At 51.4% G+C, this 24,163-nt stretch overlaps 7 protein-coding genes across 7 annotated transcripts; 2 read left to right on the top strand and 5 right to left on the bottom strand.

The window, feature by feature from the left end:
* Positions 1 to 38: 38 nt before the first annotated feature.
* Z518_04008 (ribosomal protein L7/L12) lies at positions 39 to 774 on the bottom strand (the record flags this gene model as incomplete). The annotated part of the gene is made up of 2 exons (XM_013417716.1): positions 39 to 374; positions 499 to 774. 2 exons carry the CDS (start codon positions 772 to 774, stop codon positions 39 to 41), a joined length of 612 nt encoding a protein of 203 aa, XP_013273170.1.
* A 415-nt stretch (positions 775 to 1,189) lies between these two features.
* Z518_04007 (uncharacterized protein) lies at positions 1,190 to 2,331 on the top strand (the record flags this gene model as incomplete). The annotated part of the gene is made up of 2 exons (XM_013417715.1): positions 1,190 to 1,563; positions 1,623 to 2,331. The coding sequence occupies 2 exons, from the start codon at positions 1,190 to 1,192 to the stop codon at positions 2,329 to 2,331; spliced, it is 1,083 nt and encodes a 360-aa protein (XP_013273169.1).
* A 2,372-nt stretch (positions 2,332 to 4,703) lies between these two features.
* Positions 4,704 to 6,503, bottom strand: Z518_04006 (uncharacterized protein; the record flags this gene model as incomplete). The annotated part of the gene is made up of 4 exons (XM_013417714.1): positions 4,704 to 4,746; positions 4,805 to 4,838; positions 4,893 to 4,955; positions 5,006 to 6,503. The coding sequence occupies 4 exons, from the start codon at positions 6,501 to 6,503 to the stop codon at positions 4,704 to 4,706; spliced, it is 1,638 nt and encodes a 545-aa protein (XP_013273168.1).
* Positions 6,504 to 6,937: 434 nt separating this feature from the next.
* On the bottom strand, positions 6,938 to 8,276 carry Z518_04005 (pyruvate dehydrogenase (acetyl-transferring) E1 component, alpha subunit; the record flags this gene model as incomplete). Its single annotated transcript, XM_013417713.1, has 3 exons — positions 6,938 to 7,898; positions 7,953 to 8,086; positions 8,145 to 8,276. The coding sequence occupies 3 exons, from the start codon at positions 8,274 to 8,276 to the stop codon at positions 6,938 to 6,940; spliced, it is 1,227 nt and encodes a 408-aa protein (XP_013273167.1).
* Positions 8,277 to 8,819: 543 nt separating this feature from the next.
* Positions 8,820 to 10,098, bottom strand: Z518_04004 (serine/threonine-protein kinase pef1; the record flags this gene model as incomplete). The annotated part of the gene is made up of 2 exons (XM_013417712.1): positions 8,820 to 9,791; positions 9,841 to 10,098. 2 exons carry the CDS (start codon positions 10,096 to 10,098, stop codon positions 8,820 to 8,822), a joined length of 1,230 nt encoding a protein of 409 aa, XP_013273166.1.
* Positions 10,099 to 10,939: 841 nt separating this feature from the next.
* On the bottom strand, positions 10,940 to 15,571 carry Z518_04003 (uncharacterized protein; the record flags this gene model as incomplete). Its single annotated transcript, XM_013417711.1, has 1 exon — positions 10,940 to 15,571. The coding sequence occupies one exon, from the start codon at positions 15,569 to 15,571 to the stop codon at positions 10,940 to 10,942; it is 4,632 nt and encodes a 1,543-aa protein (XP_013273165.1).
* Positions 15,572 to 18,139: 2,568 nt separating this feature from the next.
* Z518_04002 (uncharacterized protein) lies at positions 18,140 to 18,706 on the top strand (the record flags this gene model as incomplete). The annotated part of the gene is made up of 2 exons (XM_013417710.1): positions 18,140 to 18,240; positions 18,292 to 18,706. 2 exons carry the CDS (start codon positions 18,140 to 18,142, stop codon positions 18,704 to 18,706), a joined length of 516 nt encoding a protein of 171 aa, XP_013273164.1.
* Positions 18,707 to 24,163: the final 5,457 nt, after the last annotated feature.

The following is a 24,163-nucleotide window of genomic DNA, read 5'->3' as shown; positions in this document are numbered from 1 at the left end:
GAGATTGAACCCCCACCTTGCTCTCTGCGGCCAGATTTTTACTCCATGGTGACGACCGCTCCCAGCGACTTCATAGCCTCAACAATCTTCTCACATTCGTCTTTAGGCATACCCTCCTTAAGGACCTTCGGCGCACTCTCCACGAATTTCTTGCTGTCCACCAGACTTAGACCAAGCATGCTCTTGACTTCTTTGATGATCTTAGGTTTCGCGGCGGCATCAAACGACTGGAGCTTGAGCGTAAACATAGTCTTCTCGGCCGCCGGGGGGGCCGCTTCTTCCTCCTCCGCAGCAGAGGGAGTCGCAGTGGCGGCAGCGGCACTAGGGGCAGCTGCTGGTGCGGCAAAGGCCATGTCGGGGATGTTTAGACGGGACTGCATCAGACTGTTAGCCTGGGCTCGGCATCATCTTTCGGAAACCAGGCTTTGAAAGCGGTCATTGAAATGTGTCGAAGAAAGGACGGGGAATTAATAAAGGGAGCAATGATATCCGGCCTACCTTCAAACTGGTTACTAAATCCGCCGTCTCCAGCAATGTTAGTTGTGATATTTGGTCTACGATACCAGCAATCTTGGGGTTCGAAGGTGTGGCTGCTGCATCCGTTGACTGCCATCTTCTTGAGTGTCCTGAGGGACTCGAGCTATTTCTTCGTCGATGTTGATTGGAGGAGCTTGTGGAAGAGATTCGGAGGCATCGTGAGGAAAGATTTCGTTTCTGTGTCCGAGCTGCGAATTGGCAACAGCGGTATGTCGCTGTTGGTACCTGGGGAGACATGGTCGGAAGAGGTAAATTCAAGAGCAGAAGGAATTGGATGGCGATGAAGCGCTCAAGACGAAGGAAAAATGGGACTTCGACAAAAAATGTCGTTGGATCGCGCGAGCATTGAGTCTAGACTAGAAGTTGCGCCAAGGGAAATTTTGTCCGCAGCTGCACGTGACCTCGGTTTGATAGACCGTGATCAACATCCTCTCTGTCTGAGGTATGCATCATTCGGAACGAAAGTATGAAGCTCAGGAAACGAATCATCAAAATTGCGTGTAACCCAGTGATATACATGGGGATGGTACAGTCTTGAACAATCTTTCCCACCTTCTTCTGTACCTCACGTTGGAACCACGGCTTTGCCACCAAACGAGGCCCTGCACTTTATCAAGTTTTCTTTGGGCCCTTTTCAGATCCTTGAGGCGATATGGAGGAAGCCGCTGTCTTTCGATCCTCAAAGCGCAGGAAGTTTGCGCGCGCTCAACATGTGCAATCTCCAGAATCAACGTCGGTCGCTCTGCCTGCCCCGGCGGAAGGGGAAGCAACTCATGCCGATGGTGATGAGACTCAAGTCGAGAATGGGGCCGAAGTCGATATTGCAAACCTGATTCGGGCCCGAAAACAACATCGCAAACCTGCCGCAGGTGTACAATTCTCCAATTCTGATTCAACACGGAAAACCAATGAGGACAATTCAAATTCACCGGTGGCCAAAGCCGATGAATCGGTGGACAAGCCGATAGACATCACCAATCGCTTCATCGGCAGCACTGGTCAGGTGGTCAATGTTGACAGACACATGTTCGTTTTCTCAATGAAGATCTTTGACCCTTGAAGAAGTAGTTTGCTAACAAGATAAGGATTGCATTCATAGATGCTGAAATGGCCAAACGACGAAACGAACTTATCTCTTCGTCAGACAACCCACAGAGAGGTGGAGACGAAGAATCACGCAAAACCTTGTCAACTCCAGCTGAAGGCAATATCTGGCCCGTCAAAATGCCTCCTAGCAACCATCCATCCTCTGCTCGTCAGTTGTCTGAAGTTGACCTGGGTTCTTCTGCACATGACAGCAACATTGCACGGACACAGGCTGCACTCGAGCGTGCCAAAGCTGGCCAGGCTCCTGTAGAAGAGGAACCCAAACCACAAAGACCTCGCAAACCACGCATCGGTCGTGATGGCAAACCAATGAAGCCGCCGCCCCGGAAACGGAGGAATAGCGAGGACATTGCGCGTGATGCACTTGTGGAGCAGGTTCTGCACGAAAATAGACTGGATATTTACGATGCTGACGACCTTGAACAACGACGAAATCCTGAAAACCGCGGCCAAGAAGTAGATGACAGTGACGCGGACGAGCGCCTTGCTAAACAGTTTCGACAAGAGTTTTTCGATGCGATGGCCGAACGACATCACAGAAACAAAACTTCAAGCCAGCCCAAAGGACCCGGTGCCGGTACAGAGTCCAAAGGGCCTAAGCTTGGAGGAAGCCGGAGTGCGAGAGCGAAGATGGCTCAGATGCAGCAGCAGCAGCAGCAACATGGACAGGTGTCTGGAAAGAAATGAAAAATATGCAGAAGAAATTGATGATAAGCACGTCCAAGTTTACCAATGCTACTCCCGATGCGTCGAGTGCTCGGTAAGGGGAGTTCTCTTCATACCTTTGGACGAACTCTATCACCACAATTGGTCTGACTTGTATTCCCCAGAGGCCATTTGTTTTCCCTTTCGTAGAGCTGTCGAACATACTTGCTAACGGAACCCAATCTAGTAGATGTGGATGTAGGATGCAAATTCCGTCCACGGCGACCGAGTAGCAGCGGGACGTTAGAAACAGAGAAAGGGGAAGGGGGGCGAGGGTTTCCAAAGAAAGGAAATATTAAAGGCATCTCGGAGAGGCAGGATGTTTAGCAAAGTCAAACAACCTTGTCAGTGAGAAGTCTTTTGGACATGGGTCTACCCTCAACAATGCGTCTCTTCGCATACCTTCTGATAAGAGGCGCCGCTAGGCAAGGAATTACTCTGGGAAAGAATATTCCTGGTTTGCCATCCTCCAGGCATTTCAAACCCCAACCCCCCAAAAGCCCATTGGAAGCATTGTCTCTGGCCTACTGAGTTCCGAAGAAAACAGCCGCAATTATCGGGACTCACCAAAAAGGAGCCGACATTTATAGACCCCGGTCACGGCAAGAACAATACTCGTAAGTCACACTGGTCCTGTATTCATGTGATAAAAAATCTCTTGGGCTAAGGCGGGGAATGCGAGATTTGTGACGTGATTGAGACTCTGTCATTCCCTTGTCTGGGTCGGGAGAACTCTAGAATCGTGTTCCTGAAGCTCAAACAAAGTGCCGCGTTATTAGGCTGAAAGCGAATCCCTGGAGACAAGTCTCAGCAGTCGGGGGAAGTGTAAGGCCAGCATACCTTGGACAGGGCCTGTGTAGCATGTATCGACACTGAGAGAGAGAACCTCCGAAGATCCTTAGCGCAACAGAACTGATTTTGTTCAACTTGGGGAAGAAAGAAAGGAAGGTTGGGTGAAAGGGCGCGGAGTTCTTGAAGACAAAAATGGCGCTGGCCGGAACTGGAACGAAAACCACTACCTTTGCCGCCTGGAAGATCAATTCGGGTGTGATAGAAACGAGTTTGATCCAGAATGATCTGCATGGTTGACCTAGGGTGGAAGGTTGATCCAAACTGGGGGTCACGAAGAATCGATTAGGTGACGAGGCTGGGCTTGGCACGGATATTGCATGGCAACCATGTCCCTCAGCACTCGGCCTTGTTCAGAAGGGCAGAGATGCTCATTTCCGCCGGAAAATGCAGAGCAGACCATTCTGAAGATGTTTGGTAATCTACGCCGTGAATTCTACCAGGGGCCACTGGGAGGGTGCATCAAGCACAGGGTTGGGGCTCTGGTGTGGGCATCGTCAATGGATTTGCTGGGACCAATGTTAAAGCCCCGGCCTCAGGCCGTCAAAGACTCTCAAAACCCTTTCACATGTTATAGAAGCAGCTTTGTGGTGCGACGTGCATGAGAGGCTACATGAATGAAGAAGCGGAGGATTGAAGAATACTTTGGATAGCGCATGTTGAGTGGGGCATGGATCTGTTAGATGAAGGAGATGTCTGAATTCTACATATGATAATATTATTACTCCTTGGGGAGGATTGGAGAGAAGGACTTTGAGATGCGAAAAGAAGGAAAATAATCCGCCAAGAAATCCACGCCAGCCTTGTATACATGATGAGTGATTGCGGAGAGGGATAGGCGACATTCAAATCCTCCTCAGATAGACTAAATGAAGAAACATACCCAAAGAAATGGAACTTCGTGCGTTCCAGTAGATATTTCAAGGTTTGGTAAGCACCAATGAAACGAATGGAAAAGTGCGTTGGGGGTAGAAGTCGGCAAGGTCTCAGGATGAAGAGACAATATGGTAGAGAGAAGAGAAGGGAACACTTTTGCCCTCACGTCGGTATGACATTGTGGTATTTTCTTTGCCTGTCCTGTTTGTACAGAAGAGGATGCAGTATATTCGTTGCCCGGATTCACATCCAATTTCAAGTCCCAAGTTGAAAATGTGCACTAACACAAAGAAAGAAGAAGAGTAACACGTCGTGGTGGTCATCGATTCGACACAATGCAACGCAAGAGAATTTGTGGAACACCTCCAACGCCTCGCTAAAGTATTTCTTTCATATTTGCAGGTAGTGGATAGTTGATTCTGGGGGGACAGGTTGAGATGAGCCGGCGGCGGGCTTTTTGTTATGTGATAAAGAACAATCTCCTGTGGGTCGGATGGGATTTCAAATTCGATTTGGTAACATGAAATGGGAACTTGTCGAAGCCGGGGTTTCTGGGCTGTTGTGGCGAATGCGGCAGACAGTCGTGGGAGGTGCGGCGACGGGAGGTATTTTCAAGGTGAGGATAACATTCAGACGACTCCAGCGTAGAGATCGACGACAATATTGATGGCGCTGTGTGGAAAATTTGTCAGCCGCCAGGATGATTTGACGAGCGGGAAAGAAGACTTACGCCACCAAGATTTCCGCAGCGATGAGGACAATGACTACTACATGTCAGCGGCGACCGTTAACTCCAGCAGAAGCAGCAACATCCATACCGATCCATTCCAACACCTCGCCATGTCGTCTGCTCCCTTGCTCTCTCAATATCGCAAGCAAGTCTGAGGTTCATCAGCAACACTCTTTCCGTTCATTGACACAGGCCACTCACCAGCAATCACATCCAATCTTTCCGTCAAAAGGCCGACGCGCTGTTCAATCTCGAGATAGCTCCTCACAGCAGCGTACACAGGTTCCAGGTGTGGTTCTGCCCACATCAATTCTGGACTGTCCAGCACACTCCCCTGTAGATGGATGTTGATTCTCAGAATGAATAATTCTCCGATCTGCATATTCAGTTGTCGTCTCGTCAGATTGACGCTCCCGGTCTGTGCGATCAACGCAGGAAGAGGACTCGTTCTTTCGATCGTCTCGCTGACCAGATCCTCAAATAAACTCGTCTTGACGCTCTGCGCCAGAGCATGGCTGATGGCCAATTTGATCATGTGGTTCCGCGGTTCCCGCAAGCTGATGAAGTCGTTGTAAATTCGTGCCTGGTATTCTTTCGTGTAGTAAAAGTTGAAATTCTCTGTTTGAACGCTATCCGCGGGTAATGGGGCGTCGCTGAATTTCGACATGTCGTTTAAAAATCTTTGTTCTTGTTGTACAGTCATCCCCCAGATCACGACAGTGCCGTAATCGAAGATGAAGATTTCAGATGTATGTACCACGGTCGAAAGTTCGGAATTTGTCCTTTCGTGCATATCATCGCCCTCGGCGTGTCGCGGGTCGTGGGAGGATTGGGTTGCTGTCATAGTGAGCTGCGGGCCTTCTGCCGCCGTACTCGGTGGTCCCAATTCCTCTTGCAAGTCAATGAGGTCATCCCTTCGATGTTTTTTGTTGTCCTCCACCTCCACTGCGCTGTCTGAGTACCTCCGTTCTCCCGGTCCTATCCTTGGACTTGCCATGACCCTTGCTATTCTTTCTTGCACCGGACTGTTACTCCTTCCATCACCTTTGTTCTTGTCGTGTTTTTTCAGGTGGTCGTAGTCATATGGACTATAGAGGCACTCGTCAAACAGCTTTGGATTGGCCCCTCTTGTCCTTGATCTTGATTTCATGAACTTCATGATACCTTCAACACGATAACCCTGTGCCATACAGTATGCCGTAACTCGAGGTAGTCGGTCTCGGTCGGCCTTTCCCAGTCTGACGGCATCTCTTCTCGCTGTTGGGTCTTTGATTCTTGTAAACTGCGCATATACATCTCTGCCGCTTTCCTCGTCCGGCTCTTCCTCCCCGATGTCTGGATTTGGCAAGATCTTCAATTTCTCGGTGGTCTTGGTTGTTCGCTGAGCGCCAGCTCTCGGTGCCGTAGTGGATGGCTGGGTGGTGGGCAGTGGGGCTCCATGGCTGTTTCTCCGTCGCAATTTCGAGTTGAAAGCACTGAGCATAGGTTGTTGTTCGGGGGATGGTTGTGCCGAGTTTGTCAACGCAGGAGAGGAACTCTGCATATGCCTCAAGGGTCCTGACGATGTCGCTCCAGACTGGGAGCTGACGGATGTCAAAGGGTTAAAGGTCACAGTCCGCTGAGTCGGCCGTGAGGGAGAAGCACCAGAAGATGTGTGCTGTGGTAGCAGCGGAGAAGACTCGTTGACGGCCGTCGCCATGATTTTGACATGAGGACGAACCCCGTCGCAGAGAGTTGGCGGGTTCGGTGGATGTGTTGTAGAATTCAAAAAGCCGTTTGGTCAAGAACCAGCCGGCCGGCTCTGCTTTTGAGTCTGCTGAGGCCAACTTAGCGGTTGCAATTCAAGTTTGCATCATCCATCGGTTGATGGTTCTCCACCAGCGCCGCTGCCGGTAACTGGTGTTAGCTGCGCCATTGGCACCGCTTGGCGCCACGTTTTTCCATGCCAAGCGCTTCCTACTGCAGCATTTTACCTTGCCATGTGCCAACAGAAGCCTTAAGGGCGAATCTAGGTACTACGTCTCCTCACCACCTATCAAGACACGAGAATAAAGCAAAAGCACCACGCATCAAATATACAAAGCATCAAAAGCCGCTCTTTTGCCCTAGCCCTGAACGACCCAAAGTCAAAAATCAATAATAATAAGTCTCATCGGGAGTGCGGCCACGTATATACGCCGGTTCACTGCCTCGTTCGTAGATATCCTCAAAGAGAATCTTCGGAATCGGCTCAGGAGGTGCCGTCTTCTCGGCTTCTGCGACTTCTCCGTCAACATCGTCTCTAGCCTTCTTGTCAATCTGCTTGAGCTGATCCTCTGTGCAAACGCCCCAGTCCAGGATTTTCTGCTTAAGACCGGCGATGGGATCATTCGTGGATCGCATTCGTTGGATTTCTTCTCTTGTTCTGTAGGTTGTGCCAGGATCAGACATGGAGTGGCCACCATATCGGTAGGTAACATATTCAAACACCAATGGACCATTGTCGTTTGCCGTGTATTCTTTGCCGTACTGCACCGCAGCCTTGACGGCAAGGACGTCCATAGCATTGATCTTCAGACCTGGTATGTATTGTCCTCGCTTGTAGTACTCGGTCAAGGCGGATGATCGAGCAGCGGATGTTCCCATGCCGTATTTGTTGTTTTCGCAGCCAAAGATAACCGGAAGATTCCACAGTTTAGCCATGTTGAACGCCTCGAAGACCTGGCCTTGGTTGGAAGCGCCGTCGCCGTAGAGAGTCAGCGTCGCCGTCTTGCTGCCAGTGTATTGATGTGCAAAGGCAATTCCAGCGCCAACGGGAACCTGGGCTCCGACGATGCCGTTCCCGCCATAGAAGTTTGGAGCGAACATATGCATTGATCCACCTTTTCCATACGCAATACCCTCACGGCGACCGAGCAGCTCGCCAATGATGGACTTGACAGTGCCACCACGCATGAGCGCAAAACCATGGCATCGGTAGGCAGTAATGATCGCGTCGTGCCTGGTAATAGCATGTTCAATACCCACGGCAACAGCTTCTTGGCCAGTTGACAAATGACAGAAACCTCGAATTTTCTTCTCCTTGTAGAGTCTGTCGGCCGCCATTTCCATACGACTAGTCCAGTGTCAATTACAGACACATCCGCAAGTCATGGCCTTCAACACTCACCGGACTGACACCATATCATAGTACATCTGTTTCAACTCCTTCTTAGTTGTGTCGAGAGTGTACGGAGGAGGTTCGAGGTTGTAAGTTTCGAAGCTCTCGTCGGAGAGCTTGACTTGGAAAGGTTTGTCATCCTCCTGCATTTGATTGTCAGTTTCTGTTCCGCCTCAATTAGAATCCCCGAGTGGTTCTCACATCAGGAACATCATCTCTCTCCGCGTGAGAACTTGCTGCATCGGTGGTGACAGTTCTGCGAGCAAGCCGGTAAGCTTGTCTTTTGGGCAATGACTGCAGGCCGAAGCTCCTGATGCGGGCTCTCGACAACATCTTGAAGAAGATGATGGAGGAAAGAAAGAAGAGCTTGGACTGAACTCCGAAGGAACAATGGATGGATGTCCTTCAGCTTGGGTCGTATGTTGGGACACCGAAAGGAGCGGTAGTGCATCGGCGGAGTTCCAAATCCAAAAACCGACCTCCGACAGCTGTTCCGGTCCCGCCGCTTTAATGTGGTATCCATTTTTTTCCCGCCTTCCATCACCGACAGCTCTGAGACTCAGCCTCGAATACAGCAAGTTTATGTATACATATTACAATCTACTGGTTGCTCAGCATAATACCATGGATCCTGTCTTTGATCCTGTCTCATCAAGACTGCATGTGCATTCCGTCCGTGTCTTCGCCTCGAGAATATGAAGGGTATCACAAGGTAGCTTGCTCTGTTTGTTCAGCCAGCACTTCTTCTTCCATTCTAGGTTTGAGTAATTTTGGAATGAGATCTCATATCGTATCGTGGAAACTGATCTCCTTATTTTCCACACCGTCCGCATTCCATATCACATCCAACGCGATCACCTTTCAAGAGAATATCGTTCAGTAAGCGCCCGGTCCTACCATGCCTGGTTGAGTGCCATAACCTCCAGGAACTCCTCCTTGATGCCCGAGTGGAGCTGGCTGTTGCATAGCAGCACTGACTTGGGCCCTTCCTTGTCCTGCGTAGTTCGGGAGATCTGCGAACCATGGGTGTTGCAGCGCCTCTTGTGCACTGATTCGATTCTCGGGTCTGAGCTGGAGCAGCTTGCCCAATAGGTCGAGGCCTACCGGATCTATTTGCGGCAGCAGAATATGTAATGACTGCGTGGCGTAGGATGGAAAGTTGCTCTTATACTCGGGCAGCTGGGAAATTCCAGGCCACGTGCGCTCCGACGGAGTGCCCATCAATCGGAAGATCTTTTGGAGTTGGTCTTCGTTGGTCGTTCCGGGGAACAAAGGACGGCCGGTATACATCTCTGCCATGATACAGCCTGCGGACCAGATGTCGATACTGGTGTTGTATGTCCGGGATCCAAGCAGCACGTCCGGCGCTCTGTACCATAGTGTGACCACTTCGTTGGAGAAAGTATTCACCGGAATGCCAAATGCTCTCGCCAGACCGAAATCCGCCAACTTCAGTTGTCCCTTGGTGTTGATCAGCAAGTTCTGAGGTTTCAAATCGCGATGAAGCACTCGGTTCTCGTGACAGAAAGCCGTCCCCCTCAATAAGTCCTGCATGAATCTCTTGATCGTAATATGGTCTAATTGTCCCCGATCGCCACGTGTGTCCATGTACTTCTTCAGATCTTTGTCCATGTATTCGAAGACCAGCATGAGTTTGTTCTCGGTGTGAATGACATCGTGTAAGGTGACTATGTTTTCGTGCTTGAGCTCTTTCATCAAACTGATTTCTCGGATGGCCGTCGACGGCGTGCCTTCTTCGGAGTCCAGATGGATTTCTTTGAGGGCGACGAGTTCGCCGGTCTGTCGATTGCGGCCCTTGTAGACCGTCGCATATGTTCCCTCACCTAGCTTCATTGCCGGTCAGCCATCGTGACGGATTGTGAGTGTGCAGAATTACCTTTTCCAGTTGCTGGAAGGAACTAGGATGCCTCCGATCCATCTCGGTGTATCCCCTGTGTAGCAGTCTGTCTCTTCCCGGGGGCGGAGCAGCGCTGTACTGGAAGAGCACTGAGCCTGGCGAGATGACACGCTCGGCGAGTTGCTGCGCAGTGAGTCTTTGAGGCTGCGGGATTCTTTGGTGAGGCTGAGAGGACTGCGAAGAAGTGGTCGAAGAGACTGAAGTTCGGTGTGGAATGGATGTGGAGCGAGAAGACATGACAAGGAAAAACCAAGCGAGAGAAAGACAGCCTTTCCTCTACTAATAACCTAGGTATTTCTGTGATCTTCGCCCGAGGATACAAAACGCGCATCATTTGCCACGAGCGGCTAAGCAGGGGAAGATCGAGGAATTGGTGCCTGGCATGCAAGAAGTCTCTATATTCCGAAATAGTGGCTGTCTGATCGTGTTGTTGTCCCACTGCTATTGTGTGGCACGCATCTCTTCCCTTCTGCAGTAGGGCGCCTGTCTCGACTCTTGATTGCCCCGCTGCAAAGTTAACTTCAAGATCTGGAGCGACAGAATACTCTTTTTCCGTACGCCTCGGCGGCTGTCATTTACTATGAATAGTATCGAAACAGTTGCCTGCTTCACCTGCCACACAGAGAGAGCGATTTCCCTCATCTCAGCGGTAATGTCCCTTTCTGATAACGAGAGTGTTGACAACTTAACATGCGGCCAGAATTAGAATATTATGTCTATATTATCGCGGCTCGAGGGTTGGCCGCCAGCGGCCATTCCATGAGAGAGTCGTTTCTCCTACCAGGCTCGCGCCATTCTAGACTCTGTGCCAAAAATGTGTTACATCATCCCGCCATGTATGGTTAGCTTTTCGGGATATAGTGACATGCCGTCCCAGTTCTCGACAGATGGTAAATCGCTCTAAATAATGACGTCGTGGTTCATGAGAGGGGGATATCTTTCCAAACAATTATTTCATAGTAACATTCGCTGTAACGTCGTGTCGTTGCAGTCGTCTCGCGTTCTTCATTCATAAAGGCCACCGGGGCCATTTGCGTGCTTGGAAAGGATGTCGTGATACACCACGATACCCTTAGGATCATGCTGTACGTGATCCACCAGAAGATGGTTGGGCCTGTCGAGCAACTCCAGCCGTGGCCACTGTTGGCACAACGGGCTCACTCATCGTTCGCCGTCTTGCCTCGAAGACAGGGCGCTGTGCATATGCAATTAGCATCTTGAAACTGGATCCTCGGCTTTTACACTCCCCCAATACGTGCTTGTCGGCAAAAATGCTTCTGGAAAGATTGCCATCGGGAATCACCCCGGCTTCAAAGCAATGCTGCCACCACGTTCTCGCTGTTCTTGAGACTATTTTGCCTATTTTCGCATCGGCGTTCTCGGAATGATCAGCAATCAGGTCATTCAGTGACAGATTGGCTCCTCCGCGGCCTTGAGAAAAGGTCATTCGTGGCGAGGCATTTGCTTGTCTTGGATCTCCTGTTCCACGCCTCGGGAATCCATCCGACCCCCCACTCGAGCGTGAAGATGAGGACGAATCAGTCGATCCAGTGGGACGCCCTGCTACGGGTACTCCCACCACACAGCGACTGATATTGGAGAATCCACGTCCACCGAGAACATTCTGGACATTATCAATTATTGGTCTCAGACTGATCTGCTTGTCTGCCGCCGTCATTCTAAACTTGAGCTCGCGGACTGCTCTTCGGGTCTGAACGCCCATATTGACAATGTCGAGATCCAGAAGCATGAGCTCCAGATATCCGCCAGGAAGCAATACTCGTCTGCATTCGGATATAATATTCTTCAACTTTGCCTCAGCCATCGCCGGGGGAAACCGAACGACAACAGCAGAGAAAAAGGCAGGCGGAAATGGAAATCGCTCGTAGAAACTGACCACTTCTGCTCGACGATGGTTGTCGGGAGCGTGTTGGGACGGTTTCGAATCTTTGGAGCCCTTGGGAGTTGCTTTCTCCTTGAGATCATGCACAAAAGCCCTCTGCGCTTCGTATGTGACGGCACAATAGATCGACCAGTCCTCATTTCCCAGTCCATCAATCACGAGAATATGACGCTCCGGGATAGTGTGGATTTCATCGTGAGCAGGAGAGAAGAGAACCCGTCCGAATGAGAGCCACTTGGCGACCATCAATGATGCGTAGTGAAGTTCTGACTGGCCCACGGGGTCTCTGCTTCGTTCGACCACATCTAAAAGAGCCACTTGCTCTTGGTGATTCGGCTCGGTTTGCATGTCTGGTGCGTTCATGGTCATTGTCAGACGCTCGAGTGAGCGACCGGCCGTAGAGGTACTCAGGCGCTCAGATAATTTCGAGCTGTACCTATGGGGACTTTCATATTCGCTAAGTAAGTCCCGAATCGAGAATGGCGATGCTGGGTCAATTGAGGAGTGTAAGGCTGAAACAATCCGAGACCGTCGCAGTCGAATGTCTTCTCCTACCGATCGTTCCGGTATCGTAGGAGGATGAAATACGACTGGGGGTGCGGCTGAAGTCACCTCTGCTTGCCCCAGTACCGGCCGTTTCATGGCAGGGACAGGAAAGTCAGACAGAAAGACATCGGGGCTCTCAGTCTGTGTCGCTGTGCCGTATCGAGCCGAGTCAGCTGAAGTACTGGGATCTCGAGGTGGTTCTGGAACCGGAGCTTCCTGCTGGACTCTGGCCTTCGCACTTTTCCTTGTTCGAGAAGGGGATAGTACCTGGTCGATAAAATCATCGTACTCATTCCAGACCTCGTCGACACTAGGGCTGTTGGGCACATAGACATCTGACTGCCGAGCAAAACTCCCCGAATGGCCACTACCGAGCTGGCCCGGAATCAACGCGGGGCCGAGGATGCTCAAGACGCCTTCAGAACTACTGGACGCAGAGACTTCTGAGGCTTGCCTCGAAGGAAATCGTAGAAACTCCGATTCTCCAAAGGCCGGGGCGCTGGCCGATTTAGCACTGTCCGGAGCTGTGTATGGTCGGTTTGGGAGGATCTCTGTGCTAATCTGGAGTGGCGGGTCTGGATTAGCCTCTGGGGTCTGATCAGAGTTGTCAGCGACTGGCCGTCTCACGAAAGGTTGAGAGAAGGATGTGCGGCTGGGTGTATGCAGTCGTTCGTTTCTCGATACCACGGGAGGTATTCGTCCAACGCGAACAAGACGTGGTTGTCTTTGTGGACGCTCATCCAGCTGCACCGGGATTTGCTCTGTTGGACTTCTTAAAGGTACTGCAGGAGGCGGTCTTGCGAATAGTTGTGGCGGCGATACGGGAGCGGCCGGAAGGAACACAGTATCTTCATATATTCGTTGCACTTGGTCGTCTTCCGGAACCTCTCTCTCGGAGCCCTCCATCATGGGGCTTACAGCAGGGGATTCGACGACTTGTGAGAGGAAATCCCCAACCTGCTCGTTAGTGTTCATTTCGCTCTCAGAATCCATCATGGCATAGTATGGCATAGGCCGAGAAATTGGGACAGACGAAACACTGACGGCCATCTCCTCCGGCGATGAGGACGGTGGACGCATACCCGACTCTAGTTCAGGCTCTGGACCTTTCCTCCGGAAAATATTCCACCTAAGCTTTCGACGTTTCTTATCCCTTGACTTTTGGAGCGTAGGATCGACGCGATTGAATTCAGTAGTGGTGCTGGGTGTCGACGTTGATGCTGCCAAAGCAGAAGACCGGCTTTCCTCTTGACTGCTTATGTATGGCGTTCTGGAGCGTTCCTCGGTTCTAATTGGAGTCGGTAAATTGAAGTTCTCTGCCACGTTTCCGAAACGTTGAGACCGTCGAAGTGCTAACGTAGGAACATTCTCCTGATCCGAAGTCGCAGCGGTGGTGAACCCGGGGCTGTCTTGTACAGACTGTTGGCTAATGGATGTCTGTGATTGCGATGGCGTTCTCCACTGGTCAAGATTCAGTCCAGGAGGTGGGAGAGGACTCTCAGAGACATCAAGGCGGCTCCCGGAGTTGCTCTTCATGCTGCTCCCTGATCCGCCAATGATGGGGACAGGTTTCAGTCTGGTCGCAGCAAATTCGTCAAGGTCAGACTGACTGCTGCGATTGTGGCGGCTACTGTTCCGACTTTCCTTTCCTTTCGAAGAGAACAGCGGTGTCCTCCTCGTGCTACTGACAGATCTTTCACTTTCACTGTTGTTCGACGACCCGCTATCCTGTTGTGCTTTCCGACCTCTTCTTCCATACTTTCCATATCCTTCATGACCTGTACCCGCTGCAGGTCCTCTTCGTTGCAACTTGTTTCGTGGACTCTTTTCGGTATCGGCGGCTGGTGATTTGCCTCTACGACCAAAGATCCCCAACCGGGAAAACTTGCCCAGGCGACTTGGGGAACTGGGAACCGATGCACCGGTCTCTTTAGGAGTTGTCGGCCGGTGCTCCGATGAGGGATAGATCTCCTCCTCTTTTCCAATATCAACAGGTTCGCGTAGCCCATCGTCGCGAGCATCCAGAATTTCGCGATGTCGGCTGGCGAAGCCCGAGCGGTGGGTATTGAGGACAACTGGTCTGGTGTCACCGAGGGTTCTTGTGCCTTGTCGACTCGGCCTAGGTGGTGCTTCGCCCAGTGACTGCTGGAGTTCGTCGTGAGCTCGCGCAAGGGAACCTTGTCGGACCGAGTCTCCAACATTCTCAGGTTCTGTTCGCGCGCGCCTGGCGAGTGGACTGCGCTCTAGATCCGGAGAAGGGGTAGGTTGAAGGTCAGGTTTTGGTCGCTGTCCATCACTTCTACTGCTGCTCCTGCTCAGCGTCTGCCTAGCTGAGGAAGTCCTTGGAGGGGGCGTCGGCGCAGGTGTGTTCAATGGCGTCCTCTTCTTACTAGGAGTCTTCCTTGACCCATTAGAACCGGCGGGTGAATCGCTCTCCCCCAAAGGGACGAACGATTCCGGAAGGGCCGGCATTTTTGGGACTTTTTCACGCTTTGGTGCTGGAATAGGCACAGTTTGTGACCGTTTCCCGGATTGTTTCATAGGTACTTGTTGCACAATGCCTGGCGACGCTGACGACCATGATGTTGGCGTCGTTGTGGCGGTGGACGCACTCCAGGGACTTGGTGTATTAGAAAGTCGGGTCGATGGGCTGCTGATTGAGCTCATTGACTTGTTGAGGACTTCGGATCGCTTTGGCGAGGACGAGGCTAGTGCTTGTAATTCGGGTATGAGTCGAGGAGGCAGATCGGTCGGCCGGCTTGCCGTACTGACTTCGGGCATGACTATGCTGAAGATGGCATCATGGTCTGCATCTGAAGACGAACGCTCATCGCTCGAAGCATCTGATGAGCGAGCAATTCTTCTCGTGGTAAAGGAAGGATCCTTCGTTCTCGGTGCATGACTAGAATCCATGGCCAATGGTGCGTCCTGCGGCATAGAACTGGAGTTTCCGGCCGACTTAGTTCCTGCTGAACTCGACACATTTCTCAGAGGAGTCGTTGACCGTACACTGGGGGTTTTGGCAGTTGATCGAGGGATGGCTGTCGGTTTGGGACGAGGCTTTCCACTTGGATGTCCCGACCGGTCAGTTAAGAGATGTGGTAACTGTGAAGTCGGCCCTCTGCTTGCGCTGGGGCCAGTTGATTCCAGTTGAGGGGCATCCTGCATAACCGTTTGCAATCTGGCGGTCTGTGCCACGGTAGCATCTCTTGTTCTGGAAACACCCTGTTGGGTGTCATGCCCCGGTGTTCTGTGCGACATATCCTAAGTCGGCGAAAATCCTCCTTGCCGGTCCTCCTAAATTCAAGCAATTGCAAAGAAGACTTCGACCTCATGCCGTTCTCCTAGCACCCCAGACCTGGCATCGAGGTTCCTCGGTCGTCGATTTAGTTTATGCGGGGAAGTTGGAAGTGGAATATTGATGCTGACCTACACTCCGAAAATAACAGCGTCGAGTTTTTGCAAGATGATTATTTGGGGTTTTCTCGAGTGGACTCAGTCATATGTTGTACAAGTCGTTCACACCCGAGACAAGAGTGTTAGGTACGTCAATCAGTGTCGAGAAGTTTTGAGCACCTGGCAAGGCGTGGACTGATCGACAGTTTCCCATGCGCCACACTGAGTCGGCGATCCCGAGGCGAAAATTAGTAGCCACGGACCAGCACGTGAGCACGCCTGCAGGCAAAGTCCCTTTGTTAGCAATCGCTAGATCGATAGGACGCGGTGGACATAGAGGAGAAAAGAAAATGGAAAACAGGATTGCGGCAAAGTATTTCTGGGATAAAAGCCGCTGGATGAAAAATGGTGGCATGGAAGAAAGCGGATCTTGCAGGCATCTTGTAACGGGGAAAGGCTAAGACAAAAGGGTGGTCTTTCGTTAGCTCGACCCCCATGGCTTTGCTTCATGACTTCGATGCCTCGAATTGACTGTTCACGGGGGCTTCCACACAGTAGCTTCAACGGCGGGGCGCTAACGAGCGGGCGCATAACTCGTATCCTCCAGCCCTGAGCTCAAATTTTTGGTCCTTAGTCCATGGCCTCTTCATTTGAGACTCCGTCTGTCCTTTCCGTTTAAGTCTCCGTCTGGACGACTCCTTCGGTCTGCTCCCGCTCCCAGCTTTGGAGAAGTCAAGCCTAGGGTTGCAGCTGACTGGGCGGGGTCGGTGGCCGTTTTGTTTGGCCTCGTGGGGGCCTCTTCCTGTCAATGACTCCAGACTACGATCCAGCGGGAGAGGATAGACGGGCTGGGGAGGCATCTTGTCAGCTTGACTCGCTCGATGCTATGCGTAAAAAACGTGCTTGTCTGACGGTCCCCGATCGGTCATGTGCAAAAGGTGTCCAGGCCAATCTCGGTGGTGCATGGGAGGAGAGCCACATCACAGGCAGAACCATAGCGGAGTATGTACTGTAAAATCGGTTGTGTAACAGTGGGTATGGATAAGGGAATCCTGCTGCGGGTGATTGATCTGCACCGTCTTAGCTGACACGATGAGAGACTGCGGTAGTGACTGGTGCATTCGTATTGATCGCAATGGAGAGAAACCGTCACGGATGCAAGGGGGGCTGAGGATGACTAGGGCTAGTCTCGCGATTCGTACAAGACGTAGAATGATGAACGAGGATGAGAAGAGGTGAGAGCCAGTCACTGAGGTCGAAAGAGACTTTGGGATTTTGGGGCGGCCGTGAAGTGGAGTTTTGGAGCTCACGAGCATTGGGTCAACCCGGACAGGAAGGGCAGAAAGGGCGTCCAGTGGATGTGGCGACCACCTGGGCTGAGAGGCTTAGTTAGCTGTTACGGGCCCTTCAGTTAAACAGAAAGGGCTCCGGCGACTTGGAGAAGGCCCGAGCCATTTTGTCTCCGCCACCTGGGGCAATTTTCTTACACTAAATAGGTACAAGTACGCAGCACTGGACCTATCTAGAGGGCAAGTCTTGTACCTGGAATAACATGGGCCATCAAGGCAGAGCCATACAACTTTCTTCGAATGAATCTCCTTACGAGTACGGACGGAGAACCAAGACTCCCTATACGTACTACGAGGACGCCTGTACTAGTCGACTTCCCAACAAACTCAACGCCATACGCCCCGACACGGCAGACAAGATCGACCATCGGACTTGATCTACAGGAGAGGAATTCTCAACGTGTCACTCAGCTCACCACGGACCGGACCCGACTAGATGGTATGACACCCGGCGACGGATGCTGTCAAAGGAACTCCTGTCCTCGATCCACTGTTTGGGAATCTGCTCGCCAACTCGTCCACCACCCTTTTTCTATCACAATGCTCTGGCATGCACATGCCGGTCACCCCAATCGTGCTCTAGTCACCTCTGCAGGCGCATGGCTTCGAAAAGCCCCGACCTTCCAGATCAATTTTGCTTTTTCTCCATCTTCCATGCACCTTTTTTTCACCCTTTCGACCAATCAGGTCTTCAAAACAACCAAAAAATCTCTCTTGTGGCTGATCGTGACACCAGGGGTGTTTGATAGGACACGCTACATTGAAGTCTACCGAATCCCACCCGCGGTTCCACACCATCTTTCAAGTGCCTCTGTTGGCTCAAAATCTCCGATCCACACTCCCTTCAACCACCCCCCGGCTGGGTTTTGGTCGACTTACATGTATCGTTCCAATTGAATGACAAGTTTTACCGATCACCTGACTATTTCTCCAACTCGAAGACGAGAGATAAGCAAGGATTTTTGACCAAATTTTGTTCGTCGTGCAGTGCTTTCTGGCTGAAAGGTGTGACCAAACTCATTCTGAGCCAACCATAACAACGATCCCCTCTAACACAACCCCTTCGAAGCCTCAAGTTCGCACCATGGCGCCACAAGGGATTGCCCTTCCCCTGGAAGGGGGATGCGATTGTGGAGAAATCCGGTACGCCATGGAGACGAAACCAATGGTCGTTCATTGCTGTCAGTGAGTGAAAACCACATCACGCAGACAACAGTCTCTGCTGAAACAGCACAGTTGCCGATGGTGTCAAAAAGAGACCGGAGCTTCATTCGCACTCAATGCCATGATCGAAACAGATAGGTTGAAAATCCTAAAGAAGGAGCCAGAATGGATCATTGTGCCTAGTGAAAGCGGCGCCGGTCAAACTATTGCTCGTTGTCCCCAGTGCCGCATTGCTGTATGGAGTGTTTATCTCCACAACACAGCCTTTGTACAGCAGCGTCTTCGCATTGTCCGTGTGGGGACTTTGGATAATCCAGATGCTCTGCCCCCCGATGTCCACATCTGGACCGCCGAAAAGCAGCCTTGGATTGTCCTCTCAGACCAAATTCCCGCTTTTAGAGACATGGAATATGATGACGAGAAGGTCTGGCCCCGGGATGGTCTAGAGAGGAGGAAGAAGCTAAAGGAGCTCGAGGATGCCCAATAGAATCCTCGAATGAGATCTGTGGATGACATCTCGGAGAACGTTGTCCGCACGAAATCTGTACTCTTTTGACTGTGGGCTAATCAGCTGTAGCAGAGGAAGTTGATGCATCTGTACGCCCATGACGCCATTAAAATTTTATTCCGTTGGTATTGGTAGAGGCCGACCAGAAATCTCAACCTGTCGCATCAACTCCACGTCAATATGACCTGATCGAGGCCTTTAGTTTAACCCAATCACCTCTGAGAGACTCCCCGACAAATTTGCGGGTGAAGCCATGTGTGTAAGCCAAGACACAAATCCGTGGCCCACGCCTCAGCCTTGTGGGGGGGAAATTCCGGCGTAGCTGAAGGTGCCGTTGTAAATTGCTAGCTAGTTCCGCTAGCCGTGTGCACTTTCATAACTCTGTGAACATCTTTGGCGGCCTAATGAGGCTGGCTTCTCGGAGCTGTCAAAAAGTAAATTCAGTTCGGCGATGTTGTTATGGATTGTTTACGCTCAAGGTAAGTTGTTGATTGATCGATCTTTTTGCAAAGCGTTCGCGGAGGGCGTTGGAGGCGTCTAGCATCGATTGCCTTCCCCTGGATGAGGGTAACTGAAATTGGTGATCAGTCTTCAGCAAATGGGAAATAATTCTGGCTGTGCAGGGAAAATCAATCTCGCGCGAAAGCAATTGTGTCCGCATCAAGTAACATTGACGTCGAACGGGTGGGCGATCTGTTTACCAGATAATGCCGAAATGCTGTGGCCCAGCCCTTCTGTCGAACAATGAGCAGTACTTCTTTTCTAGGAAAAGGGTTATCACCCTTTTATAGGGGAAGAATAGGAGTAGAAACGGGGTCGACAAAGCATGTATTTATACTGGTAATCTGGGAGGACCAGTTGCCAAAGAGGCAGAGCATTCAATACATCTCACTTGCGCTCGCCAAGTTTGACATCTTCATAGCATCTGACCTCAGCGTCCACCTTTACGCTCTTCAGAAGCTCTCAATACTCTTCTGCCTCGCCCCCCAAACAGGTCTTCACCTGCCATGGCAATCTAAATCGGAGGAGATTTGGCTAAGATGTCCTTGGGAGCCAGATTTGGAGACAGCATCCTAATTTGTTTGGTCGGAACAATTTGGAATGTACAATCGACGATACCACGTAACTTGTGGAGTGTAAGCCACGGGGGGCTGCGGAAGATAAGTTTCAACAGATCGATTTCATTTGGTGGCGTGAAGCCTTTGGTTGAAAATGTTGGCCAAATTAATCATCCACGTCCAGTCCCCCAGTATGCGCGGCCGTTCCGTGCTTCTGACCCCCACTCAGCCTTGCATCCCCCTCGGACGGATCAACCGAAATCGAAAATACGAACGGAAATTGAAGTCGGTGATCAAAACCACCGGCTGCATGCAATTGACTCTCTGGACTTCAAATTCCCCATGGGGTCAGCTTAGGCCCTGACTGGGGGTATTGACAACTCCGACTGTTTAATTTTCTTCACGATTAAGCAAGGTCGGAAGGTCAACAGTATAAAACCGTAGGTTGCAGGTGAGTTGGGAGGGAAAAGAACAAAAATTCTGTGCAAAGCAAAGAATTTTCCATCATTATAGTATTTTCCCGAGATGCTCATTCTCCCCTTTCTCCTTGAGCTCTATCCAAACCGACATGGCCGCCGAAAGATCAAAATGACAGGACGAATCCCCACGATCTCTAAGATATGCATAGACAAGTTTTGGCAAGAGCAACGGGGGCCCAAGTCCTGAAGGCTTTCAATCAGCCGTCCCAACCTCGTGATCTCTCGAAGCTTCCACCTCCTAGGGGCTGGATTTTTTGATTCAAGTTCTCGCCGACTCATATGACACACTGACGCAGCGCTGGCTACCGGATCTCGATGGCATGATCTTCCTCGGATCGGGTCGCATGAGTTTGCGCGCAGAATCGTTGCTCTTGGTCCCCAAGTTGATGAGGTGCACGTTGGCGATCGAGTAGACATACCTGCCCGCCAAAATACAATTGGAGATCCTGATTATTAAAGCGTAGCGTTTAGCGGAGCTTTTTCTAGCCTCCGAAACCCCCTGCCCGCGTGTGTGAGAATTATCGAGGGCATCAATTTTGTTCACGTGACTGAAGTCGTCGCTGATTGGCCAGCGAAATCGCTTCTGATTGGTCGAAAAAATGCTAAATCACATGATCTCGCGCTCCGTGCGCGATATGTACGCGCCTTCAAATATCTTCGACACGTTGTCACCCTCTTCCCTTTTGTCATGTCCGATATCGATTCTAAATACTGCTCGGCCTGTCTTCAAAAGCGCCTCCTCTCCTTTTTTCTCAAAGATGCCACCGCCGCTCCAGGAAGCAAGATCTTTTCCACCTGTATATCTTGTCGTGACAAGTCCAAAAAGAGGAGGGCTGAACAGCCGTCATGCCCGACCATCCCGTCCAAGAGGCCTGCGACATCGCCCACAATAGCTCCGACACGTCCAGGGCGGCCTCCTCTCCTCCAATCTCATCCATCGACGATTCCGTTCAAGAGGCGTGCCACACCGCCCACAGAAGCTCCTACACGTCTAGGGCTGCCTCCTCCCCCTTCCATCCTCCCTCCTCTTGCCCAACGCGCTCTCTCCCCCCTCCTCCTCCACCGACGCCCGTCCTACCTCGACCCGAACCGTCAGCCTCGGGCTTTCTCCCCGCCGAACAATGAGCGTCCATCCAAAGTTTTCATGCCACCATGGATCAGGTCAAGGTGGAGACCTGCAGCCGCTGTCACGCACGGTGGTTCTCGATGGACTTGAAGAATGGAATCTGCCCTGCCTGTTTCTTGCGGGATCAGGGCGGCAAGACTCCCTTTCTCATGTCCGCCGAGAATGGAATGGACCCGGGAGAGCGGCCGGCCCATCTACCCGCGCTGACCCAAATCGAGGAGATGATTGTCGCCCGGTCGCACGTGCAAATGATGGTCTATCGCTACCGGGGCCACCAGTACCACTACTCGGGACACTGTGTCAGTTTTATACAAAACATGATGAAGACGGTCGGTATACTGCCTAATCTGCCCGCGGAACTAGACGTGGTGGTGTTACGGCCCTCGGATCGCGTCGTCGAGCATGATCTCCGCTATCGACGCCAGTTTCGGTCGGATTTTCGGGTTCGAAAGGGACATGTCATGACCTGGCTGCGGCTTTTCCAGGCGCACCACCCGGATTACCGGTATATCACCATTTCCCCGGATCGGATCGACGCTCTACCGATCGATGGCGACATATCCTCATCGTTTCTGGCTCTAATCGATGAGGCGGGTGAAGAGGAACCCGAACAATCGATTCCCGCCGAGCTGCCCCCGCCGACTTCTCAATCGATGGTCCCCAATCTCAATGTCACCGCGACCAAGGTGGATCTCATCTGGCGAGAGATTTCCAGCCGGAATCCCGCGTGAAGACATTAGATGGGGTGTTGTTTGAGGCGCCGTTTGATTTTGAGTGCTTTGCGAGTGTACATACAGCTGGATCTCAAGAACGACTTAGACTTATACTTTTAGAACGATACAGTTATTATTTTTTTGACGCGCGCATGTGTGTGCGCGCCAAGAATTGCCAAGACACACGTGATGGGCCAATCACGTGCGTCAATGGCTTGGCACTGTTGCAGCTACTGGTCCTTCGAACGCAGTGAGGCTGGGGGTTTGGGGGCTGGCCCCCATAAAAGACAAACTTCCGTAAAATCCAGAAGCTACGCTTTTACCCCCGTGAATATCCTATCCGCGGCCCCTAGTTGCGTTAGCCATCAGAATATTCAAAGACCGTAGAAAACTTGCTGCAATGTAAGCTCTTATGTCTGGTCGGAATTTCCCTGATGACGTTGCCGATCTTGGCTTGGCGTGTCACGTGCGTTGCGTCACTTCTGCGGTGTTTCCCCGCTTGGCGTGTCGCGTTCGTCGTGTCACTCCTTGGGGCAATTCGATCCCTCAACCTTTTTACTCATTCGAACAGAACCAGCCAAATCAATCATTCAACGGACTGAACACCCTTCCACCGTCTTCATCTTCTCCTCTCTTCAATAGAATTGATCAAGGCATATTCTCATCCCTGGTTCATCAGCTCTACCGCCGCTGTTGCCTGCCGCTCCTACTCACTACCTCCTCGCTACTTCTCCTCGAGGCCTCTCCTCCTCGCCTCTCTTCTCGTCACGTCCAGCTATTCTAAATAGCATCACGATGAGCACCCCTTCAGAACCGAACCCAGGGCACACCGGGTCAGACTTTCAAGCCGCCCAAGCAGAGCCCGTTATAACGAAAGAGGAGCGAAAAGATTTAGGCCAGTGGGAGCTGCTCCTCTGGCTTCGGGAAAACTACCCGAAAGAGTTTGAAGAGGGGCTAAAGGATACGACTAAGGAAGAGCTACAGGGCTGGCTGAAGAAAAACCATCCAGAACAGTACAAACAGCTATTCCCGAATCTGGCTAAGAAGGAGGAGACAAACACTAACAGTCCCGCCTTCCACGTACTGACCTCCCCTCAGAAAAGAGCTATCTTCCATGCCTTACAAAAAGATTGGAACAACGTCTATTTTCCGCACTCCCTAATTGCGCTGCGGGACCTCATTCGGCGGTACCAGCTACTCGATGCGAGCAAGTATTACGCAAAGACCTTGGTATTCGTTCAGAGCAGCGGTACGGGCAAATCAAGATTGGCGGATGCTTTCGGCCAACTCTGTCCCATGATCAACTTCATTCTCCGTGAGCCTGGAACTTCCGGCTTTCCACCTCCTGATAAAGAGATACTGTCATTCCTGCGCGAGAAGCGGCCAGACAACATCCCCGAGCCCACCAGCCGGCACGGGACATCTGGTGATTTTCTGGAGAGGAGAGCGATCGTAGCGTGGAATCACACTCTCGCTGCAGCGTTGCTCCAAGCCAGTTTCGAGATATGTAAATTGCTAATGGCTTTTTCACCAAACTCTCGCTAATTCGATTCTGTCAGTGAATATCTGGGTGGAGAGCAAGCCCTTTAGCGAGATGACTCTAGAAAAGCTTGCAGGTGACAGGCACGCAGAGATGGCACCGCTTGCACCAGCTACCGATGCTAACGACACTCAGAACCAACGCTCCAAGATACGCATCGAGTTCTGCGAATCGGTAGCTAAGAGAGCTCGGGCTATCGCCAACGATTTGATTTTCAGTCCGGCCTGGGTCGAGAAGTTCGACGATGACCGCTCCTCAAGCATTCGTCGTCAATTCGAAATGGCGTGGACAGAACCCCTCGATCCCTTGAACGGCCTCCTCAATGCTGCCGAAAACCTGATCAACAATATTCAGCAGTGCCGGAACGTAAGTGACACTAACTCACTCTTGGTCATCGTGTTCGACGAGGCGTCAAGTTTGATAGAAAAGGGGTTCTCTGGTGAACCACGCACCGGACTCTATGTGGCGCTCAATCGAGTCATCAGTTGCCTGAAGAAGTTTCGTATGTGGTCCTTCTTCC

The sequence above is a fragment of the Rhinocladiella mackenziei genome, assembly GCF_000835555.1.
Source record: "Rhinocladiella mackenziei CBS 650.93 unplaced genomic scaffold supercont1.3, whole genome shotgun sequence".
Classification (NCBI taxonomy): Eukaryota; Fungi; Ascomycota; class Eurotiomycetes; order Chaetothyriales; family Herpotrichiellaceae; genus Rhinocladiella; species Rhinocladiella mackenziei.
This window is presented reverse-complemented; position numbering and strand designations above follow the sequence as displayed.